Raw genomic sequence first — 24762 nt, 5'->3', positions numbered from 1 at the left:
AGGATTTCCCTCAGAATTCGTTCGGGTGTTACTTCTAGAATTGTTTCTTTTTCCTCAGGTGTTTCCTCTGGGAAATTTGATATTCCCGAGCTTCATGAGAAAACCTAAGAAGATTACCACGAATAATCCGAGAGAAATCTTGAACCCTAGAAAATACTCACAGAGGGATTACACGATATTTTCCGCAACGAAGTCTGGAAGAATTCTCCACGGACCTCCACGGAAATCTATACATGAATATCTAGCTGAGAAGACATCTACGGGAGGTATTCTAGGAGAAATTCTAGATGAAGTTATGAGTAACCCTGCGAGAAAATCCAGGAAGAGCTCTATGATAAATCCACAGAGAAATTGATAAAGTATTTTAGGAGAAATTTTGGAGGAATTCTAGAAAGGAACTCGGAGTGAAAATGCATGGAGAAATTGTAGAATGCACTCACAAAAATTCGTAGAGACAACTCGGAAGGATAACCAGAAAAAAAAACATGAAGAAATGCAGAGAGAAATTCCTGAAGGATCACTTAAGAAAGGCTTTCTAGGAGAATCCCGGAAAAACATGAAGTAACTCTGAGGCATCCGGGAAGAGCTCTACAAGAAATCCCGAGATAAAATTCAGGAAAAAACGGCACTTTTTGAAATCTGCTGTTGAAAATGTCCCTGGCGTTTTGTTCTCTCTCGTTTTGTTTCAAAAATTTGTTTTAAAATTCCTTCGAAAGTTCCTGCAAAGATGTTTCGTGGCATTTCATAGAGAGTTTCCCAATTATGTTGCATTATTGTTTTAGCTGTAATTGAAAAAGTACCAAGAGGATTTCGGAAAAATGCAAAACAGCAAAATGTGTACTCAAGAACATCATTTATCGTTAACAACTAGGCATTTACCAGTACTTACACTGGTACACATAAAACTCTAAAGAATCTATTTTCTTCGCTTACCTCCAACCTTTCCGCCGCCTTTGTTTCCCTTCCCGAACGACTTTTTCGGATGTCTCTTCTCCACCTTACCTCCTTTGAACTTCCTGTTGCCACCTCTTCCTCCCATCCCTCCGGACGAAGAACCGTGCTTTTTGCTGATGAACCGCTTTTTGCCGCCACTCTGCATTCGATTTTTACCACTGAACCGAGCCTGTTCCCATTCCATCTGCTTCGAAGGGGCATTATCCTTGTTGAAGATTTCACCCAGTGTTCCATGCGACTTACTATCCTTTGATCCCACATTCGTCTCCAGCATTTCGGAGAAATCATCCGCCGCGGCAAAAAGGGAATTGAAGTCTCCCGTCTTGAGCTTCTTCTGGAACTCCCGTTCGCTCACAGCACCCTCCTTTCGTTTCTTCTTGGACTTTGGTGCGTCTTCTTCATCATCCTCATCGTCATCCTCCTCGTCTTCCTCTTCATCATCCAGATCCTCGTCGTCATCCATGTCGCCTTCATCCAGCGAGATACTTCCGCCATCGCTGAGGTCATCCTCGCCGTCATCAAGTTCCTCATCGTCGTCCAAACCACCCTCATCCTCATCCTCCTCATCGATATCCTGGCCTTCATCCCATCCGCCAAACTCGTCTTCATCTTCATCCTCGCCAGCGGCACGTTTCTTCTTCTTTTTCTCGGCCTTCTTGGCCAAATCTTGCTCGAACTCGTTCATGAAGTCCACCTCCGGATCCAAATCCGCACCGGCATCATCTCCACCCGGCACTCCCAGCCGGTCCAGATACGAATCAAACTCATCGTCGTCCAACGATTCCGCATCGGACAGATCGTCATCCTTGTCCTCGATTCCCTTTTCGGCCTTCCGCGCCTTGTCCTTCTCCTTGGCCTCACGCAACCGTTCTCGCTTTTGCTCCAGGAATCTGTTTTGTGGAAAGGGATAGGTATAAATCAGAACAACTCTTACGAGTCAAACACGTGGGTCTGGGTATACTCACTGGAAGATGTATCGCTCGTCCTCGGTGCAGTGGTCCTTGGTGAGCGAGTGCACCGGAAGCCCACGGGATCCACTCGGAACGTAGTCGCCCTTCCGTTGGGCCACGCCCAAAATTTTCTTCTTCGGTACCTGTTCGCCTTCGGCGTTCTCCTCGGTTTTGGGCTTTTTGGGATTCTTGAAAGCGAACCGGTCCAGGAAGTGGCCCAGCGAAAAGTCCCGCAGCGGGTCACCGTAGTAACTGAGTGGGGAATCTATAGTGAGAGGAGAAGAGGGACAAACAGGGTTAGGCACTTAAGATAATTGAAATAGAAAATATTTTATTCAATTTTGTAATACATTTGTTCCATTTTTAAGCGCTTTGGAGCATTCGACCTCGACAGTTAACCCAAATCGGCCTGAGCCGCAAACGAACTATAAAAATCTCTTGATGAATTACGAGAGAAATTCCTTATGCAGTTACAGCTGAGATACTTACAAAATGTTATCCTGATTCCTTCAGATATCACATTAAAATTTCCTGCTGGATTTTAACAAGGACTTCTCCATATTTTTTTTCTTAAAATTTGCTTAGTACTTATTGCTGGAAATCCATTCGAAATTTTTTGAGGAATTCTTGCTGCGATTGCTCCAGGGATGCAGCTCGAATACATTCAGGAATTTCTGGAGGAATCTACAAGGAAGTCTTGCCTCAATTCCTCAGGTAATAACTGAAGAAATCCCAACTGGAATTGTTTGAAAAATCCCTGCAATAATTCTTGCAGAAATCTCTGAAGGAATCCTAGTTAAAATTTCTGCTGGTACTTCAAAACAAATTCCTAAGGAACTCATTGAAGGAATCTCTGAAGAAATCACAAGAGAAATTTTTATAGGAATAACGGGAAGGATTCGTAAAGGAATCCTTGGAGAAACATGTGGAGCAATCTCAGCAAGAATTTCTAGAACAAAAACACATCAGGCATTTGTGGAAGAATTCCAGGAGGATTTATCCAAAGATTTATCAATCGATTCCTCCAAGAGTTTCTTCAAGAATTTCTTTAGTAATATCCACTGAGATCCCTGCAGAAGTTCTTTCTGCAATTTCTGTAGGGTATTTCTAATGATTTCTTCACAAATTTCTCTTGAAACTTCCTCAAGAATGCCTTTTTTTCAGGATTTTCTCCAGGAACTCCTCATGTGGTTCTCTCAGAAATTTCCTCAAGGATTCCTCCAGGAATTCCGCTTGGAATTTATCCAAGGATTACTCTGAGATAACCTCTAGAAATTCTTGCTGGAATTCCTCCATTATTCTTGATGGGATTCATCCAGCAGACCTTGCTGTAAGTCATCTATGAATTGCTTCAGAAATTCACTCAGAATTTATTTCCAGAGTTTCGTTCAGAAGTCCTCTAGGGAACTTTCTATGAATTTTACTTAAAATACTCTTCAGATTCCTTTGAGAATTTTTGTTGTAATTGCTTCTGGAATGCTGCTGGGATTTCTCCAGGCATGCGTGGCGGGAATCGTCCAAGAAGTCAAGCTGGAGTTCTTCAAGCAATTCCTACTGGAAATCCTCCAGGAATTTTTGGAGGAATCCTAAAAGTAATAATTACAGAACTGCTTGAGAAATCCTGGTAGGTTCATGAAACAATCCCAGCAAGAAATTCTGGAGGTATACCGAGAGGAATTCCTAGAGGAATCCTTGAAGAAATCCCTAATGGAATCATTGGAGCGACTTCCGGAGGTATCCTTTGAGAAATCCATGGAAGAATCCCAACATAAATTTCTAGCAGAATCCCATGAGTTTTCTTGGAGGAATTATATGAAAACTTCTCAAAAGTTTTCTCCAGTCTTCGAAAATTCAAATTCCTCCTAGGATTTCTCTAGGGAGTTTTTTTTCAGGAATTCCTGCTAAGATTTTTTTTTGAAGCTTTTTCTAATAATTCTAGATTGAGTTTAAATAACGGCGAAAGTAACATGAGAGAGTTCTCTTCATCGACTCTCTCTTCTGCAAATTAAAGTGACAAGATGCAAATTCAATCGAACTTTTTTACACTTAGACGCTAGATTGCATCGCAACCTAGCGATTTATGACCAAAAAGTTCAACCATACTTGCATCTTGTCACTTTAATTTGAAGAAGAGAGAGTCGATGAAGAGAACTCTCTCATGTTACTTTCGCCCTTATTTAAACTCAATCTAGAATTGCTCTTTGTTTTCCATAAATTAAATACTGTTGGGTTTCCTTTAGCAACTCCAACTAGAATTTCTTCGCGAACTCTTGCTGAAATTTCTCATGCATTTCCAGCAGAAATATCACCAATTATTACTCCTGAGAGTCATCCAGAAATTCCGGGGCAGCAGGAATTGCTACAATACCTGCATGGGAAACCCAAAAAAAATCCTGGAGAATTCCTGCCAGAAATGTCTTAAGGAATTTCACTTGCTGTCCTAAAGCAATCCCAGCAGTAGTTCATAAACTAATCTAAAGAGAATACCTAGTAGGAATACTAAATTTCCGGAGAAATTTATGAGTCAGTTACAACAGTATAAAATACAATAGAACCTGGACGTAAACTTGGCTCACCAGCATCCCAAACATAGCGACATGGTTTCACCATTTCTAACCCTAAAAGGGATACCTTCATGGCCTCAGTTTCGTCACCTCGCTGAGTGTGTTCCATCAAAGACGAGCTCTGAAAGGCGCCTGGGGTCCAATGGGGCCGGAATAGCAATCTAGCGGAACTAAATTAATTACTCCAAAACGAAGCATTTCCGACACATGGTGTCTTCGACAAAGTTGTTTGACATCAGCAGGGGCATCTATTTCTTAGAACGTAGTAGTTCGCAACTCGTCCGCATAGGTGGCGTCACCATCTAACTTCTTTGTTTTACGTCCTAGAGACTTGGCGTCTTCGGAAAAGTTGTTTATTTTAGCAAAATAAACAACTCTTTCTCAGACGTCAAAATTCCACAGCCTACTGTTTTCGAGTTATTTAAAAAATAAAAACTTATCAATAAAAAAACAGTTTTTTAAGCTAATTTTGACATTTTTACCAGAAACCATGTGAGTTTAAATTTTTTCCTAATGCATATGTGTCAAATCAATCGCATTGTACGGGAATATGTTGAATAATATCATTGAAAATTTAAAATAAAATACAAATTTGAAAAAAAACAGTGTGAATTTCAAGCCTTAATATCTCACAAAGCGCAAAAAATCGCAACATCAAATATTCAGCAAATACAAAGCAATACTAGGTGAACATGCTGCCAAAAATTTGGCTTCCCGCACGTAACCTCGAAGTTGGGTAGAAGAAACTCAATTTTGGGTACTTTCGTTTCTCCGTGTACAAGTAAGTCTTTGTAGCTTACCTAGATTCTTTTGAGAGGTTATTTACCTCATTTGAAATCCAGTGAATCATATTTGGTGAATTTGCTTATCAAACAGGCAAATCTGCCATAACAGCGCTACAGACGCTAGTGACTAGTCAGCAAAATTGAGAAATCGTTTCAAGCCAATGAGTCGTGATAACTTTTATCGACGTTGAAGAAGCATTCGATAACCATCCTGCAGCTCAATGCGTTCAGCAATGGGTACAAGGGACTTGGACAAATGGATAAATGGAATGGATAATGGATAATTAACAGAACACAGGAAAGGCTTATAGGTCGGAAGGCTTTTATCTCTTACCAGCTTTTGAAATAAGAACAACACAATCCTTATGTCATGTCTTAGGTATGTAAGCTGAAGTGATACTGGCTCTAAATATTTTAGTTAAGAGCAGACCAATCGCTGCTTTCCCTTGTCAAAGTAACGCTGGAAAGATTCCATCTATCCCAGCTATTCCAGCTATCTATCCCAGAAATGCTGAAAAGAACTCAGTGCCCATTCGACCATCGATGGCGTAAAGAATTCACAGGCTTTCTGAGGCATTTGTCCACCATACATGGTTTACCCAGTCTGAGACCTGCTTTTCAGCCGAATAAAAGATCGACCCCGGAAAATGAGTCTTCATCATCTCTTTCAAAGCTTCAGAAGAATCGACAGTAAAACTGTCAGCTTCTCTTTTGAGGTTTCCAAGACCATTAGAATGATCTTTTGAAAGGACTTTATGGAGCCTTGTCGCTGCAGGAGCGTTATTGATGTCTTCACACACCCATCTCCGATCCTTACGTTTGGCTACCCAAGTAACAATCAGCATGCCTTGAAGTTTAATTCATGTTTTATGCTGATTTTATACGAGCATGTCAAAAAGCTAGTTGTTCTAAACTAGTTTTATGTGGTAATTTTTTGCTTTGAACCTTTTGAAACTTTTGAAACTTCTGCTATAAATATCCTCAGTTAAAGACTTGCAAGTAGACATGAATTGGTTTTATCACTTATTATATACCATTTCAATAAAACTTGCATTTGCGGTTGTTGTCGGAGATTTTTTTTTTGTAAACAAATACACAAAACTGTGAGGCAATGCATAAAACAAACAAGATTTCGTGGCCGTAACATAAACCAAAAAAATGCTGTGATAAAACCGCTAGATCTACACGCAGAAAAATGGCGCTTGTTTGAAACAATAAAACGCATGGTTGATTTTCAAACTGAGAATTTACTTATTCCAAAGTTATATTTCTTTGTTATCATTTAGAGTTTATCGATAAAAACAACCGATTACCATCATTTCATATAACGTCAATAATTTCATTTGTTTCAACAAAATAAAAACCATAAACATGGTCCGAAAGCACTCACACATCTTTAAAATGCTTACCCCAACATCGCCACAACGAAGAAGGTGTAGCAAATCCATCACGCCAACTTCCAAGTGCAGCTTTGGCCGTGGTGAATAACGCGCAGGTACTCACGGCAGCATCCACAAAAAGTTGCCCGGTTTCGCCTTTTTTGTCTTTTTTTTAGTCGTTCTCCTCCCCATCCGCTTACCGACGGTCTAAAAATAGATTTCCGAGCTGCCGCTGCAGCTGCCGTCACCAACACAATCACATTCCGGGTTTGTTAGTTGCAAAAGTGCAGTCGTTTGAATCAATCCATTATTTCATGTTGAAAATACCATATCTCTGTTTGTTTCAACAAACTGTCAAAAATTTCGACAAATGAAAATATTTGTATAATCAAACCAATAGAACAGTTCAGTTTAAACAAGAAATCAGTTTGTCGCTATAGTAAACTGAAAAATTGGTTGATTTGAACTAGAACTTAATTGTGTTTACAATTTATTTTTCTGCGTGTATCATGAGCTCAGTTATGACTACCTCAGGAGGGTTAGCCCTATTGGAGGAATCATCAGGAACACAGAGTTTTATCAGAAAAATATGCCGCCTAGCCGGGATAATTCATGTAAATACAGAAAAATTGTTACTCAATTTTATGAGTTCACGTACAGCTTAAGATCAAATTAAACCATACAACACGTTTCCGTCATTTTATTTTGTCAGAAAATTACATAATGTCTTTTAAACTCCGCTGTGTTGAAAAAACCTTTTTTGCACCTTCACCGAGTAAATTAAATGCATATAACTTCCAAATTATGCATAGTTTTTGTGGCGCACTTAGTTTTTGTCATTATCACAGTCACATTCACCACAAATTTTCCGTGGCACACGTATTAAATAGGAAAACTAATCTGAATTCCATATCTGCATCTTTCCAATTGATGGCTGGATAAACAACCAAGCATAATTTATTCTGACGATCGAACATTGAGAGTGAAAAATAATCAAAACAATTATTTGACAAGTCAGAAGATGGTTTTATTTAGAAGATTGATAAAACTATGATACAACTCGAAATCCTAAGCCGGTTTGCATACGAAGTCCTGTAGACCCTAATAAGACTGGGCCAACTAGCCAGAACGTGGGCTTATTGAGGCATACAAGAACCCGAGAGCATTTTCAAGTCGGCATCAATGGTTGTATGTTTTGGATTTTTGAATCGCTAAAAAACTTTGATAGAATTAAAATTGTTACTTGGGTAGCCTCAGTTCCCTATTATATTCTGTTAGGGCTTATTTGCAATGAATCCAATCAGAAGTAGCCTTTGCTGTAATTCACAATCTTCCAGTGGCGTCTCGTCCATAGGTCCACTGCGTTCACTGCACAGTTGATAATAAGTAAAATAAATCACTATAATTTCAACATTATCCTACAAATGATTAAAAAATACTAATTTATTCTTTTGATGTTCACAACATCCAGTGAACAAACCACTGTGAGATACCAGTACGTATCCCATAGGAATCTATTCAATTTTCCAACTTAATCTCACTTTACCACCACCCTGCTGCTGAGAGAGAGCTCGACGCTGAGCATGCGAAACGCACATGTGAGAGCATCGCCAAAATAACTCTCGCCTCAGTTCACTTCCAGCAGAACACGGGTTCGCTGTATATGCATACAAGAACTGTGTTTACTTGTGTTGGACTGTTCCGTGGTGCATTGGCAATGTATTAGTAAAAATTTTGTTCACTTCTTCCAATGGACGTGGGCCTCATCGGCGGTGGAGGAAAGGAAAGATTGTTGGGTGCGCTCGCGGTGTAGCTGCTAAGTTTGGCAACGTCGCATTAGAGCTACGATAGCTTTAGCAAGAGAGCAAAGCGAGAGAGCTTGTACCCAGGAGGCCAGGAGGCCGTCCAGTCACTCTTTCGGCATGCGTGCATGCCTTTGGGTGGAGCTGAATGGGTGGCATTTTCATTCAGTACTTGCTTGCAGTTGCTCGTCGCATACGGTTTCATTTCTTCAGCAATATTCAAATGAAAATTTAGCTCGATATCGTAGACAATCTACTCCCGCAATTCGTTTGCCAGGCGGTCCATTGTGGAAAAGCCTCAACCGACTTCTCGAACCCTGTCAGCAGAATACCCTCTTCGATTGGGTGTTCTCAGATATGTAATTTAAATTCCGTCCTCGAATGCTTATCCTTAGAGAGATACGCGTATTTAGACTACAGTCATAGCACAATCACATGGGTAATATAGCGTGGAGAACTGACTGACTGATAATTGTTACAGAGTGACCCATAATTATGTAATGGTTGTTCCACTTTATGCTCAGTGTCAGTTATCCACTTCTGAGTGGATTCTTCGAAGTTTAAAAGCTATTCCGAAAAATTTTCTAAATAATGGGTGTATAATGCTTCCCCAATTTCGATAAAGTCATATTGATCCCTCCGGCACAAAGGAATAAGGACCTACATATCTTCGGTTACAATGGGCAAGCGAAGGCTGAAGAGGCTTATACAGATGGCGATAAAAAACCCCTGTTGCATCAATTGAAATAACAAAGCAGTTTTATCGACGAAATCGTTGATAAATTCGCTCGTCGAGCGGAGCGCAGGTTCCTGATGTTTTTCATTTGCACTACAGTCCCATGTGTAAACTCTTCAAGTGCACAGTCACTTCTACGGGTCACGAGACGCCTCTGCAATCTTCTGACCTCTGTTGGGTAGCGCAGCTACTGTAAGGCTATCCGTGAGACAGATGCGATCAGCTGATTTCTTTTGTTTACCATGTATTTTTAACATCCGATGAACGGGGTTACAGTTGAACACAAAGGAATTTGTTAAGCACCGACGCCACTTGCCGAAGCTCTGTTAAGTTATATTTACATTGTGTTTACACTTTTAGCTGTCACCTCCATCGTGGTGAGTCGCCATGGATAGCCTTATAAGACTACATTTTGCAGTAGTTGACAAAATTAACTACCGAAGAAAGAGAAACATAATCAGGAAGTAAGCAGAAGCAACACATACCTCTGTTTTGCCCCGGATCGTCGGAACCTCCATCTTGATAGCAACAATGTCTCTAGAAATGCATTCAGTAACTGTTCCGTCAGTTTAAAACTACTGGGAAATTCAAAATAAAATGCAAAAACTTAGCAATCTATATATATAAAAAAGCAGTGGCATACGTGGGAGCGCGCATAACTTGCGAACGGAAGGCCCGATTTTGATCGTCTTAGTTTTGTTCTGTTAGTTTTCACCCAAGGAAGGTTTATGAGGCAAAAAACTTGGAAAAAATGAAAGTTTTTGAAAATAGATCTTCCATACGCTTTGCCACCGGGGGCTTGGTCTTGAATAGAAACTTGAAACGTCAAAAAACGCAGTAGGCAAGACAAAGTTTGCCGGGTACAGATAGTTTAATGTTAAAAAGCTTATTTATTGCCGCCTCAAAATTAAATCCCAGCACAAAAGCGTGTAGCCTGGTAAATGATTAATTATTTTTTGCACTTTTGACATATGTATTCTCTCATGGAGTGGTTCAATAATCATCAACTGATAAGAACATAGAGTTAATCGTAAAGAAAGTCAAATTTCAGCTCTTAAGTGACAGAACTAGCCAGTGGTCCGCTTTCCCACTCGGTTCGTCTTACCCCCTCCCCCCCCCCCCCCCCCTACGTATGTTTTTGTCTGTGATTCCTGTTTTCATAGGCATTCGACTGCCCTTGGTCATTTGGACCGCCAAACCCAGCACTGAAAAAAGTTTTCACATTGTTTTCATCTGATTTTCACATGGACTGTTTTCATATGCGTGTCCATTGAATTTTATGGGAATATCACATAGATTTCGCGAAGTTATGTGATTTTCTAATAGAAGCTATGTGATTTCCTAATGTTTTCCATAGACCGTATTGATTTCATGTGATATTTCCGAAAAAATTTTCATCGGAAAATCCAATACATAACAGTTATATAGCCAAACTAATGGAAATTTTCCATTGGATATGTGATTTATTTTTTCAGTGAGCACTAATACCAGCTATCTGCAGTATTTCCTCTTGAGGGGTGTAGTGACCGGAGGAAGGAACAGCCGAATCCTTCATCCGAATGGCAAAAGGGAGAAAGGCCTACGTACAACCTACTCATCCAATGTATTTTACAAGACTGAAGTTTATTTTCCTTTCATCGCTTGATTTGTTTTGCCGCCAGCGTTTCACCGCTACCAAAGCTATATGCCCTGTTTCTCACTTTCTTAGTATCACTCTCAATCCCTACATCTTCCCCCTGTCCTACTCTCTGATTGTTTTGTACATTAAAATTTTAAGAAACTTTTCTTATTACAGGTATGTTCCGTTTTTATCAACACGGTCCGCGAATTTCAGTTGACAAAAACGGAATAGTGATAAAAACGGAATAATTTTCTTTGGCAAAATATTTCGCAATATTTTAATATGAATTTGAAGTTTTACTGTAGAACACATTCCAAAAGTTAAAATATGCAGTTTACTATGAAATTTATTTGTTTTTTGATGTCTTTTAGCACATCTTGGTTGCACAGTTCAAATAACAGTTTTCTGACTGTGACGCCGACAAGAGGTTTTCACCACATGTGTGACCACATTTTTGAAAATTTATTTATTTTCGTTGAACGCAAGAATGACACATATTACAGTTCCACTGTTCCAGTATCCGGATGGACGTTTTAAAATATGACATACTTCCAGGAACGTAATTTCGATATCCTAACACAAAAGGATATGTTTACTTCCTTCCGGAAGGCATTTCTCCACGAGTATCATCTTCACAGATTCCTATAAAAGTTTCGTCCAATCCAGGATTTTTTTCTAAGCAATCACTTGTAGCTTCTCCAGAATATTGGATTCCTCAAGAAGTTCCTCCAGAGTTCTTACCTTACCTTACCATACCGCTTGATTATCTTTTGGAATTCGATATGAATTTTTAGTGAAAAGAGGTTCTGTCCGTTATGATTTCTTCATAAATTTCTTCTCGAATCAACCTAGATGTCTCTTTTGAAATTTCTCCTGGAGTTTCTATGGGGATCTCTTCAAATATTCCACCAGGAATTGGAATTTATCAACTTTCCTTAAGCATTCTGTTGGGAACAGCTCGCTGACGAAGTGTACGGCTTGAGCTAGAATGGACCTAATGCACAAAGTGAGCTATAAGAAAATCATTCTGGGATTTAACCTAGATATCCTGTTAAAATTCATCCAATAGTTGCTTTGGAGATTCACCAAGAATTTACTTTTGAAACATAGGAGTTTCTCCGTTTCTTCAGAATTCCTTTTTTTCTTCCAAGATTACTTTCTGAAAACCCACCAGAAATTCTCCAGGGATTCTTTCTGGGGTTCCTCCAGAATTTCTTTCTCGGATTCCTTCAACAGTTTTTTTTCTAGAATTCCATCAGACATTATTTCTTGGATTCTTTAAAGAGTTTCTAATGACATTTTTCCCTGGAATGTCCTGCATCCAAAAATTTCTTCGAAAGGTTCCTATAGGACTTTGTTTTGGTATTTATGCGCAGTAGAAACACCTACTACTACTGGAACTTTTGTTATAAATACTTCCAAGAGATTTTCCAAAAGGATTCTATCTCTCATCTTGCCCCATGATTATTAGATGAACCAGCCTTGGGCTGAAAATCTCGTTAATAAAGATAATATAATAATAATAATTCTCCCCGATTTCTTACTGCGTTTCCTGAGAATCTCCCATAAGTTTAGTATTGTGAGTATTGTCTAGTAATCTTCCAGGATTATTTTTCCTCAAATCCTCTAGAAGTTTCTTCAGGGAGTCCTCCTGATGTTCTTTATAGAAATCTCCGGGGAGATTTTCCAGAGAATCCACCAGAAGTTCCTTGTGGGAAACCTTGAAGAATTGCTCCTAGGAATCCTGTATAATTTCTAATACTAAGAGATACTTTCAGACTTGATGGTATTTCTTTCAGATTTTTTGAGAATCTTTTGTTTCTTCTGGGAACCATTCAGGAGTTGCTGGAGAAATCAACAGTTTGTTTTCCAAGATCCTGAACTACTCTTTCCTGGAAAAATAATAATTCTGAAAGACTAAATTCCTAATTCAATTTTGAATTATTTCCTGACGATTTCTTAGAAGAAATTCATTAAGGAATCTGGAGGAATACAATGTAGAATCGCTAGTAGGAATTACTGAAGGAAACCAAGATTACATTTTTGGAGCAATCGATGAAATCCCGGATAAAGTTCAATAGGAATCTCCGGTTAGGCTAGTGAATATAGCAGTTTCGGTCGGGAAAATTTAGACAGGGTATCAAGGATAACAAGAGAGATCTCTGGTAGAAATGTGAGCCCCGTCGGAAAGAAACAGCGAGCAGGAGAGAAGAATTCAATACATCACGTAATTTCATGAAAATCGTGTAAAATGTATGAAATTTATTTTACTTAAAAAATGTCTTGTAAAAAGGTTGTAGTGTAAAAATTTAGACGATGACTGGCAAAGAAAGCCTTAAACTGTTTAAGTTCCCGAAGAACACTTGAAGAGACAGGTCAAGTTCCAGTTGGTACGCGGAGCCGTAATGAAGAAAAAGAAGAAAGGAGAAGAAGTATCTGCAGAAGGAAGCCCAGATGGACATCCTAGAGCAATCCCCGGAAGGGACACCAATTAAGGTGCCCTAACACAATAAGCTAATAAAATAATAAAAAAGTTCGATTATTCTATTGCTGAATAATCAAGTCCGTCCTTTGATGGTTTTATATGCACATCCCATCTATTATAGATCTATCATGATTAACTACTTATTCTACACTTGGAAAATGATTGGGCCATTTTACAAAACGACAAAATTGTTAATGAAAGCTACTGCTACACGTATACGTCTTCTATGTCATCATTGGTGGTTGCATAAAATTCATTCTTGGATGCAATACATCAAGATTAATATTAAACTATGAATAACTCGTGTTCGAGGGAACAAATTTGATAAAAACTTTAGTGTTGACAAAAACGGAATGAAATGTTGACGAAATCGGATAGTGACAAAAACGGATAGTGATATAAACGGATAGTGACAAAAACGGAACATACCTGTATCTAAAAAAATGCATTATTTGGATCATCATCATCGCTCTTATCGATCATCATCAGCATCGCTCTCATCGATCATCATCATCAGCGTCATCATCGCTCTCATCGATCATCATCATCATCATCGCTTTCATCGATCATCATCATCGCTCTCATCGATCATCATCATCGCTCTCATCGTCAACATCATCGCTCTCATCGATCATCATCATCATCGCTCTCATCGATCATCATCATCATCATCATCGCTCTTATCGATCATCATCATCGCTCTCATCGATCAACATCATCATCATCATCATCATCATTCTCATCGATCATCATCATCATCGCTCTCATCGATCATCATCATCATCATCCTCTTCGATCATTGTCATCATCATCGCTCTCATTGATCATCATCATCATCATCGCTCTCATCGATCATCATCATCATCATCGCTTTCATCGATCATCATCATCGCTCTCATCGATCATCATCATCGCTCTCATCGTCAACATCATCGCTCTCATCGATCATCATCATCATCGCTCTCATCGATCATCATCATCATCATCATCGCTCTTATCGATCATCATCATCGCTCTCATCGATCAACATCATCATCATCATCATCATCATTCTCATCGATCATCATCATCATCGCTCTCATCGATCATCATCATCATCATCCTCTTCGATCATTATCATCATCATCGCTCTCATTGATCATCATCATCATCATCGCTCTCATCGATCATCATCATCGGTCTTATTATCTAAACAAATGCATAATTTGGATCATCATCATCATCGCTCTCATCGATCATCATCATCATCGCTCTCATCGAGCATCATCATCATCGTCATCATCATCATCACTCTCATCGTCATCATCATCATCGCTCTCATCGATCATCATCATCGCTCTCATCGATCATCATCATCGTTCTCATTACTCTCATCGATCATCATCATCGCTCTCATCGATCATCATCATCATCGCTCGCATCGATCATCATCATCATCATCATCATCGCTCTCATCGATCATCATCATTATCATCGCTCTCATCGATCATCATCATCATCATCGCTCTTATCGATCATCATCATCATCATCATCATCGCTCTCATCGATCATCATCATCATCATCGCTCTCATCGATCATCATCATCATCATCGCTCTCATCGATCATCATCATCATCGCTCTCATCGATCATCATCATCATCGTCATCATCATCATCGCTCTCATCGTCATCATCATCATCGCTTCCATCGATCATCATCATCGCTCTCATCGATCATCATCATCGCTCTCATCACTCTCATCGATCATCATCATCGCTCTCATCACTCTCATCGATCATCATCGCTCTCATCGTCAACATCATCGCTCTCATCGATCATCATCATCATCGCTCTCATCGATCACCATCATCATCATCATCGCTCTTATCGATCATCATCATCATCGCTCTCATCACTCTCATCGATCATCATCATCGCTCTCATCGTCAACATCATCGCTCTCATCGATCATCATCATCATCGCTCTCATCGATCATCATCATCATCATCATCATCGCTCTTATCGATCATCATCATCATCATCGCTCTTATCGATCATCATCATCATCGCTCTCATCGATCATCATCATCATCATCATCGCTCTCATCGATCATCATCATCATCATCCTCATCGCTCTCATCATCATCATCATCATCATCATCATCGCTCTCATCGATCAACATCATCATCATCATCGCTCTTATCGATCATCATCATCATCGCTCTTATCGATCATCATCATCGCTCTCATCGATCATCATCATCATCATTGCTCTCATCGATCATCATCAACATCATCATCGCTCTCATCGATCATCATCATCATCATCGCTCTCATCGATCATCATCGGTCTTATTATCTAAACAAATGTATAATTTGGATCATCATCATCATCATCATCATCATCATCGCTCTCATTGATCATCATCATCGCTCTCATCGATCATCGTCATCATCGCTCTCATCGATTATCGTCATCATCATCATCGCTCTCATCGATCATCATCATCATCATCATCGCTCTCATCGATCATCATCATCATCATCATCGCTCTCATCGATCATAATCATCGGTCTTATTATCTAAACAAATGCATAATTTGGATCATCATCATCATCATCATCATCGCTCTCATTGATCATCATCATCATCATCGCTCTCATCGTCATCATCATCATCGCTCTCATCGATCATCATCATCGCTCTCATCGATCATAATCATCGCTCTCATCACTCTCATCGATCATCATCATCGCTCTCATCGTCAACATCATCGCTCTCATCGATCATCATCATCATCGCTCTCATCGATCATAATCATCGCTCTCATCACTCTCATCGATCATCATCATCGCTCTCATCGTCAACATCATCGCTCTCATCGATCATCATCATCATCGCTCTCATCGATCATCATCATCATCATCGCTCTCATCGATCATCATCATCATCCTCATCGCTCTCATCGATCATCATCTTCATCATCATCGATCAACATCATCATCATTATCGCTCATATCGATCATCATCACCATCGCTCTCATCGATCATCATCATCATCATCATCATCGCTCTCATCGATCATCATCATCATCATCATCGCTCTCATCGATCATCATCGTCATCATCATCATCGCTCTCATCGTCAACATCATCGCTCTCATCGATCAACATCATCGTCGCTCTCATCGATCATCATCATCATCGCTCTCATCGATCATCATCATCATCGCTCTCATCGATCATCATCATCATCGCTCTCATCGATCATCATCATCATCCTCATCGCTCTCATCGATCATCATCATCATCATCATCATCGCTCTCATCGATCAACATCATCATCATCATCATCATCGCTCTCATCGATCATCATCATCATCATCATCGCTCTCATCGATCATCATCATCATCATCGCTCTCATCGATCATCATCATCATCATCGCTCTCATCGATCATCATCATCGCTCTCATCGATCATCATCATCGCTCTCATCGATCATTATCATCGCTCTCATCACTCTCATCGATCATCATCATCGCTCTCATCACTCTCATCAATCATCATCATCGCTCTCATCGCTCACATCGATCATCATCATCGCTCTCATCGATCATCATCATCGCTCTCATCGATCATCATCATCATCATCATCATCATCATCATCATCGCTCTCATCGATCATCATCATCGCTCTCATCGATAATCGTCATAATCGCTCTCATCGATCATCGTCATTATCATCATCATCATCATCATCATCATCGCTCTCATCGATCATAATCATCGGTCTTATTATCTAAACAAATGCATAATTTGGATCATCATCATCATCATCATCATCACTCTCATCGATCATCATCATCGCTCTCATCGATCATCGTCATCATCGCTCTCATCGATCATCGTCATCATCATCATCGCTCTCATCGATCATCATCATCATCATCATCGCTCTCATTGATCATCATCATCATCATTGCTCTCATCGTCATCATCATCGCTCTCATTGATCATAATCATCGCTCTCATTGATCATAATCATCGCTCTCATCACTCTCATCGATCATCATCATCGCTCTCATCGTCAACATCATCGCTCTCATCGATCATCATCATCATCGCTCTCATCGATCATCATCATCATCCTCATCGCTCTCATCGATCATCATCTTCATCATCATCGATCAACATCATCATCATCGCTCTTATCGATCATCATTACCATCGCTCTCATCGATCATCATCATCATCATCGCTCTCATCGATCATCATCATCATCATCATCGCTCTCATCGATCATCATCATCATCATCATCGCTCTCATCGCTCTCATCGATTATCATCATCATCATCATCATCATCGCTCTCATCGATCAACATCATCGCTCTTATCGATCATCATCATCGCTCTTATCGATCATCATCATCATTATCATCATCATCGCTCTCGTCGATCATCATCATCATCATCATCGCTCTCATCGATCGTCATCGCTCTCATCGATCATCATCATCATCGCTCTCATCGATCATCATCGTCGCTCTCATCACTCTCATCGATCATCATCATCGCTCTCATCGTCGCTCTAATCGCTCTTATCGATCATCATCATCATCATCATCATCATTATCATCATCATCGCTCTCATCGATCATCATCGCTCTCATCGATCATCATCATCGCTCTCATCGCTCTCATCGATCATCATCATCATCATCATCATCGCTCTCATCGATCATCATCATCGCTCTCATCGATCATCATCATCATCATCATCGCTCTCATCGATCATCATCATCGCTCTCATCGATCATCATCATCGCTCTCAGTGTACCCTCTCGGGGGAATTCATTCTTAGCTTACCCTCTCGGGGGAATTCGCTCTTAGCTTACCCTCTCGGGGGAATTCGCTCTGTAACCCTCTCGGGGGAATTCATTTTTAGCTTACCCTCTCGGGGGAATTCGCTCTTAGCTTACCCTCTCGGGGGAATTCGCTCTGTAACCCTCTCGGGGGAATTCATTTTTAGCTTACCCTCTCGGGGGAATTCGCTCTTAGCTTACCCTCTCGGGGGAATTCGCTCTGTAACCCTCTCGGGGGAATTCATTCTTAGCTTACCCTCTCGGGGGAATTCGCTCTTAGCTTACCCTCTCGGGGGAATTCGCTCTGTAACCCTCTCGGGGGAATTCATTTTTAGCTTACCCTCTCGGGGGAATTTGCTCTGCAACCCTCTCGGGGGAATTCATTTTTAGCTTACTCTCTCGGGGGAATTCGCTCTTGGTTTAACCTCTCAGAATATTCTTAGCTTACCCTGTCGGGGGTATTTGCTTTAACTCTCACGTGTTCACAAATCACATACAATTTTTCAAGAATATATAAATTACTTTCAATGCACCTAAATTTCAGAAAACTGCTACGCCATACGAATGATTTTCTTAGGACATCAAAATTAAATATGTGTTCAATTATTCAGCGGATCAGGAAATAGTATGCCATATACAAACTTATTTGGAAATACGTTATGTTCTAGAAGCATTTTAAGCAAAACAAAATGAATATTTTCAGTAGAAATGGTAAATATTGTGCTACCCTGCGTGCAGACTCAGATGCTCCAACACAAATTTGATTTCAATGGATCACTGAAATAACTGAAACGCCCGCTATGGAATGAACAGCTTGCACTATCGTAGCCCTGTGTGTTTGACGTAACTCGACTGCTATCATAATGCTAATGTCCATATACGGTGGCGCCTTTGTTTACATGCGGCGAATGCTAGAAAAGTTTAATTCATTAATACATTGCCTTTTTTGCTTTGTTTTTGTTTGTCGATCAAGTCCTATTCGTTAATTACTCGAGATTCCTGTTTTGTTTTCATTGAAAAATGGCGCCCTCAGCTCAGACAACGCTATCGCGACGAATCACCGTTCACCGCCCACCGATGCTTTCATCTGCACGATTTCGCAAAAATCCACCGCTCCCTCGGCATCAGTTCCGTCGACAATCTTCCTGCTTCCCCTACCACAAACACAAAAAATAAAGGATCACATTCCTCTAGCTCCTACTAAGCGGCGAACAACACGAAACACTCCTACCGAGCGCACGGGGATCCGCTTCCAATAATCTCCAACTAATGTACGATGCACCTTTTTTCCGGCTGCTGCGCACTTTTGATTGCAGAAAAAAAACTCACAAAACGAACGTAAAGTGGGAGCTTACCTACCGGCTGTGCCATTGTAGTGACCGGAGGAAGGAACAGCCGAATCCTTCATCCGAATGGCAAAAGGGAGAAAGGCCTACGTACAACCTACTCATCCAATGTATTTTACAAGACTGAAGTTTATTTTCCTTTCATCGCTTGATTTGTTTTGCCGCCAGCGTTTCACCGCTACCAAAGCTATATGCCCTGTTTCTCACTTTCTTAGTATCACTCTCAATCCCTACAAGGGGTTATTTCCGAGACAAGTTCACTATCGGCTGTCATACCACAGACAAATAGACGTAACTCTTAGAGGAAATTCATAAAAAAATGCCCTTTGTTTTTTTATGAGCACACTGCCACCTGTTGCTAGAACCGCGCGAGACTCGGTCGGTCATGATGGATTTCGATTTGACGTTTGTCTAACATGCACAACACCACACAAATCGCCTGTAATTTTCGTTTGCATCATTCAGCAACGTGTACACTGGTAAATGTCAAACCGATCGAAAACTAGCGCCTTTGGCGGAAGGATCGCGGAAATTGAATGAAATTTGAATTGATAGTTAAATGCATGTGTCAAGCCGTTTTGAAGAATATTACGTCTGTTTGTCTGTGACCATACAGAGCCCCCTGCCATGCCCATTTGTCCCTAGAGTTGCTAAGTCTTGATGGACTTGAAGAGAATCCATGAAGTTTGTATGCAAAGTTGAAATGGGATTTCTTGATTTTTCACCTCAAAGCAAGTTCAACATGATCTCCTTTCAAGTGGCGACGTAGAATTTTCCATGCGTCCGTGAGAAGATTTTCGCTTTCAATGAGAGACAGAATCATTTCATTGCTGTACTTGGCACTCCGTGCGAAAAAGGCGATCAATTCGTTTTGCGGCGTGGAATTTTATCCTCGTCCACTACTACTAGATCGGCTTCTTCCCAGAGAGTTAGAGACTGGAATTTGTCTTTACCCAATCTGCTGTGTCTTTGTTCCGGCATGTAAGCACTGGCGTGGACCGATAGAAAGCAAATTTGGTTTTGAACTGTTCCCGGTGCTGCTGTACGACCTTCAATAGAAGAGCTTCGTGACCTACTTCTTGTTGATTGGTTGACTGCTCTACAGCAGGATAGTTCCTGGGCAAAATTTCTAGTCTTACACTACTAACAATTTCTTTATACGTTGGTGCTGGAAGGGCTTCATGTACCTGTCCACGTAGTGTTTTCGAACCATAAGGGTGTACTGGGATGTTCTTGTTACATTTGATTGAACAGCAATATTGAAATTTATCTGACGTGGCGAGGCTTGCATTAACTTCTTGAACACGAACTCCACGAATCTTCTTCGATACAGGCTTTTCGTCGCTGCTGGTGGTGCGGTCAAGATCGCCCTTTCTTAGCCTCTTCGGAGTATCAATTAAGGGATCATTTGCCCGCTCTCGGGCTTTAGCGAACTCATGGAGTAATTCCTGGAGAAACTTCAAGTGAACTGCCTGGAGGAATCCCAGGAGAAATTCCTGGAGGTATTCTTGAAGATATTTATCTAGAATCTAGATAACCCAGAAGGAATTTCTAGACAATCCCATTTGGTGTACCTGGAGGCAATCCTAGAGAAATCTTTTGAGAAATCCTCTTGCAAATCCTTCACAAATGCCTGATTGAATTCTTCTCAATATTTTTGTTAGGATTGCTTCAAAAGTTTCTGCAAGGATTCCTATACACATCCTTCCAGTAATTCTTTCAGAAATTTCTCTAAGGGTTACTATAGAAATTCCTTTTGTGATTGCTTTAGATATTTATTCAAGAAATCCTGAAGGTAGGATTTTGTCAGGAATTCTGAGGTGTCTGAAGCATTTTCAGCTGAGATTTCTCTTAGGAGTCCTCTAAGAATTCCAGGAGGATTCCCAGCAAGAATTGTCTGAGGAATCCCGGCCAAACTGCCCAAACTTCCTGGAGGTATCTACCAGAAATTTCTGAATAAATTGAAGCGGTGTTCCTAAAGCAATTTCAGTGATAATTCCTAAAGGAATCTCAAGGTGTTTTTAACGGGAACTATTAAGAATATTCTAAGAAAATTCTATTGTAGCTATTCCTCAGAGAAATCCCTGAACAAATCACAGCTGCACTGGCAGCTTTTTTTACTCACTCTTCTAAACAAACATGAAAAAGAAGGATGAAATACACGGCTCTTTTTCGTGTTTATCAAAAAGAATGAGTAAGAAAATGCTGCCAACGCTAGTAGCTGTAAATGTATGACGTATTCTAGAAGTAATTTCTGCAGAAATCCAGGATCCCTCCAGAAATTTAGTTCCTCCTGTGATTCCTTCAAGGATTTCTCCAAGGACTCCACCAGGCAATCTTTTTGGGATTTCAACAAGGCTATGTAGTTTACGGACAACGCCTTTTTTTGTTAGAGACCTATTAAATAAATCTGTTTAGTTCGAAACTTATAAATTTAATTTATACCTGTACAAGTGAACCTCAACAACACTCGATACTTACTCGTTAGGATGCTCTGGGTGAACGACTTGACCGTCGGATGGAAGTACTCCAAGTATCGCGTCAGTTCGTACTTGATCGTGTACTTCGCTCCTGCGTACTCGGCAGCCCGATGGAACGGATCGTACTGCGTTACTCGTCGATTGCTTTCCTTCTTGATCGAGGGCTTCTTCTGATCTTCCTCATCACCGTCGTCGCCATGTTGTTCCTCCGAACTTTCTTTCGCCGGAAGCTGCTGCTCGAGAAGTTCTCCGTTTTCCTCTGGGGTTAGACCGTCCGTATGGAGGTGCCTCCGCTTCCGGAGGACCTTGCTGACAATGATCAACACACCGCACACTTTTGATGGGGGAAAATTAAAGGCAACTTGGAGCAGTCGTTTGATGAAGGCCTGTGCTCGCTCGGGGATGGGATCGTTCTGGATGGCCCGGTGAATTATGTAGAAGAATATGTTGGAGATACGCGGACCTACGGTTCCCAGCTGCGGATCGAGTAATTTCTTGTAAAGGGCATTGTAGAAGCGATTCTGCTCAACTCCTTTGGATTCGGTGATTTCCAGGAGTAGGGAGAGGCCTTGGCAGGCGATTGATATATCTGCCAAGTGGATCATTCGGTAGACCGTGTTGAGGACTTCCGGTTTAACGAAGTTTGCGATATCGACATCCTTTTTGATGTTTCCGATGGCTTTACGAAGGCACGCCAAGATTGCCTGCATCGTCCGGCAGTTCACCTCGCCTTTGTCCGTGAGAATCTTGAAGAACGAAAAGCAAATGTTGATCATCTTCTCGCAGGATGTGAAATCCCCGAAGTTACTGATTGCGGCTAGGAAAGATAGGGCATAGTGCTGTGCACTCGAGGAAATATTGTTCCGGAAAAGCAATTTTTCCGTTTCTGTGACAATAACTGGGCACATGGCCGAATGCTTCTTCACCACTTCCGTCAGATGGTACAATGCTTTGACGGCCACTTTCTTGCTAGGATCTCCCAGCTTGTTGACCAACATCGACAGCAGATAGGCTTCCTTCTCCGGAATCATCGTAAACAGCTTGGAAGCGTACTGGATCACCTTCAGCTTACTGTTATCCTGGCCAGTTTGGATCACCGCAGACAGATTATTCAGAAACGTAAAGTACACGTCTCTCAAAGCATCCTCAAAGTGCCAATAAGCGAAGATCTTGTCCCTCAGTCCCTTCTCCAGTTCCTGCTTCTTCACGTTCTTCCAATCGGCTCCCCTCAACGGAATAGAAACCAACTTCCTGTCCGCTGGCATCACCGAATTCAGCATCAGCTCCGACAACACCTCCACCACGTCCAAGTGGCCCTTGTTGGACAATTTAACCATGGCCACCACCGTTTCCAGCGCCTGCAGATTGTACAACGGATTGCTCTGAACCAACAACGCTCCCGCATTGGCTCTATCCCGTGAGGTACCCTTCTCCAGCGCCGTCAGCAACCACTTGGCATCCGACGGATTGTTCTTCATCAGCGTCCGGCTTTCCGCCTCGAAAGCCAACCGACAAAGCTTCCTCAGCTCGGCAATCTCCGCATCCTTCAGCTCCACCAGCTCGCCCACCGTATTGTACCCATCGAAGTGCTCGTACCAACGGCGCTCCACCGTGTCCACCTCGTTCTCCTCCCGCACATCCTTCGACTGTTTCTTGTGATATTTCTTTCCCTTCTTTCCGTCACTCTCATGTTTTCCATCTCCGGACCCTACTACTTCAGCCACGGGAACTTCCTTCTGTTGGCCATCCTCTCCGAACACGATTTTCTTCTTGGTAGAGCTGGCAGCCCCTTCTTTCGCTGGTTTCGCCTCCTTATTACCCCCACCGGAATCCCGCTTTTTACCGTGCTTTTTCGATTCCTTGATCGACATTTCAGTCGCACTTGATTCACACTATCACTTCCGAACAAACCGAAACGAACACAAAGCCTTGATCCGATAAAACTTTAGAGTTTTTCGCACAAAAATCTCCGATTGAATCGTGCTGTTAACATGTGCGCGCGATGTGTGTGGACCGAAACGGAATGTGCGCCGCGATCGGGTTGTTATGACGTTTCTCGTTTCTGTTTTGATTTTCATTCTATGAATCAGGGCTGGAATCAACGGGAACCACCGCACGGAACAAAATTTGTTAAGGTGATTAAGGTGCAAGTCAATCTAAGGCTGTGAACTATAATCACTATAACTCGCGTTACACACTAAGATCAGCTCGGTATTTTCCCCATCTTTTTACTGAGTTCTCAACAGCAGATTTAACTCGGTACGCTCGGTTGTTTATTTTGCGGAAATTCTGTAAATGAGTTACCGAGCTCAGCTAATAAACTGTCAAAAGTTACTGATGCACGGTAAAAATCATTACTGGTGAACGGTAAATACGATTACCGAGTGTACCGAGAAAAATCTGCTGTTGAAAACTCAGTAAAAAGATTGAAAAAATACTGAACTCAGTGAAAAAATTACTGAGCTGGAACATCTGAATCTTAGTGTGTACATTTGAAAAGGGCCTATCCCTAAAATGTAAACAAATCGATTTTGATACCTTTCAATAGCACCCCCCAACAGTAACATACTGTGCAAACATCACCCGCCTAACCGTTAATCTTATCAAAATTAACCCCACCTTCAAAACGGCCGAACATTGCTTTTTTTTTCCAATCATTCATAAGCCCGTGCTTCAAATGGGCCAGTAACGGTAAAATTTTGTTTTCATTTGCTGGTCCTCTCCTTTAAAGGGCCGACAACCGAAAATTTTCCGAACGGCTCTCGGCTCGAGCGCCGAGAGAGAGAGTTCTCTCTGTCAAAAACGGCCA

General features: G+C 41.1%; 1 protein-coding gene across 1 annotated transcript; it reads right to left on the bottom strand.

The window, feature by feature from the left end:
* Positions 1-836: 836 nt before the first annotated feature.
* LOC109420213 (CCAAT/enhancer-binding protein zeta) lies at positions 837-23981 on the bottom strand. The gene is given in 5 exon segments (XM_019694537.3): positions 837-1402; positions 1405-1542; positions 1544-1844; positions 1920-2169; positions 21955-23981. Coding segments are annotated over 5 exon segments (3045 nt in total). The 5' UTR covers positions 23825-23981; the 3' UTR covers positions 837-916.
* Positions 23982-24762: the final 781 nt, after the last annotated feature.

This window comes from Aedes albopictus, chromosome 2, assembly GCF_035046485.1.
Source record: "Aedes albopictus strain Foshan chromosome 2, AalbF5, whole genome shotgun sequence".
NCBI classification, from domain to species: Eukaryota; Metazoa; Arthropoda; class Insecta; order Diptera; family Culicidae; genus Aedes; species Aedes albopictus.
The sequence above is the reverse complement of the archived record's forward strand: the minus strand, read 5'-3'. Positions and strand labels throughout refer to the sequence as shown.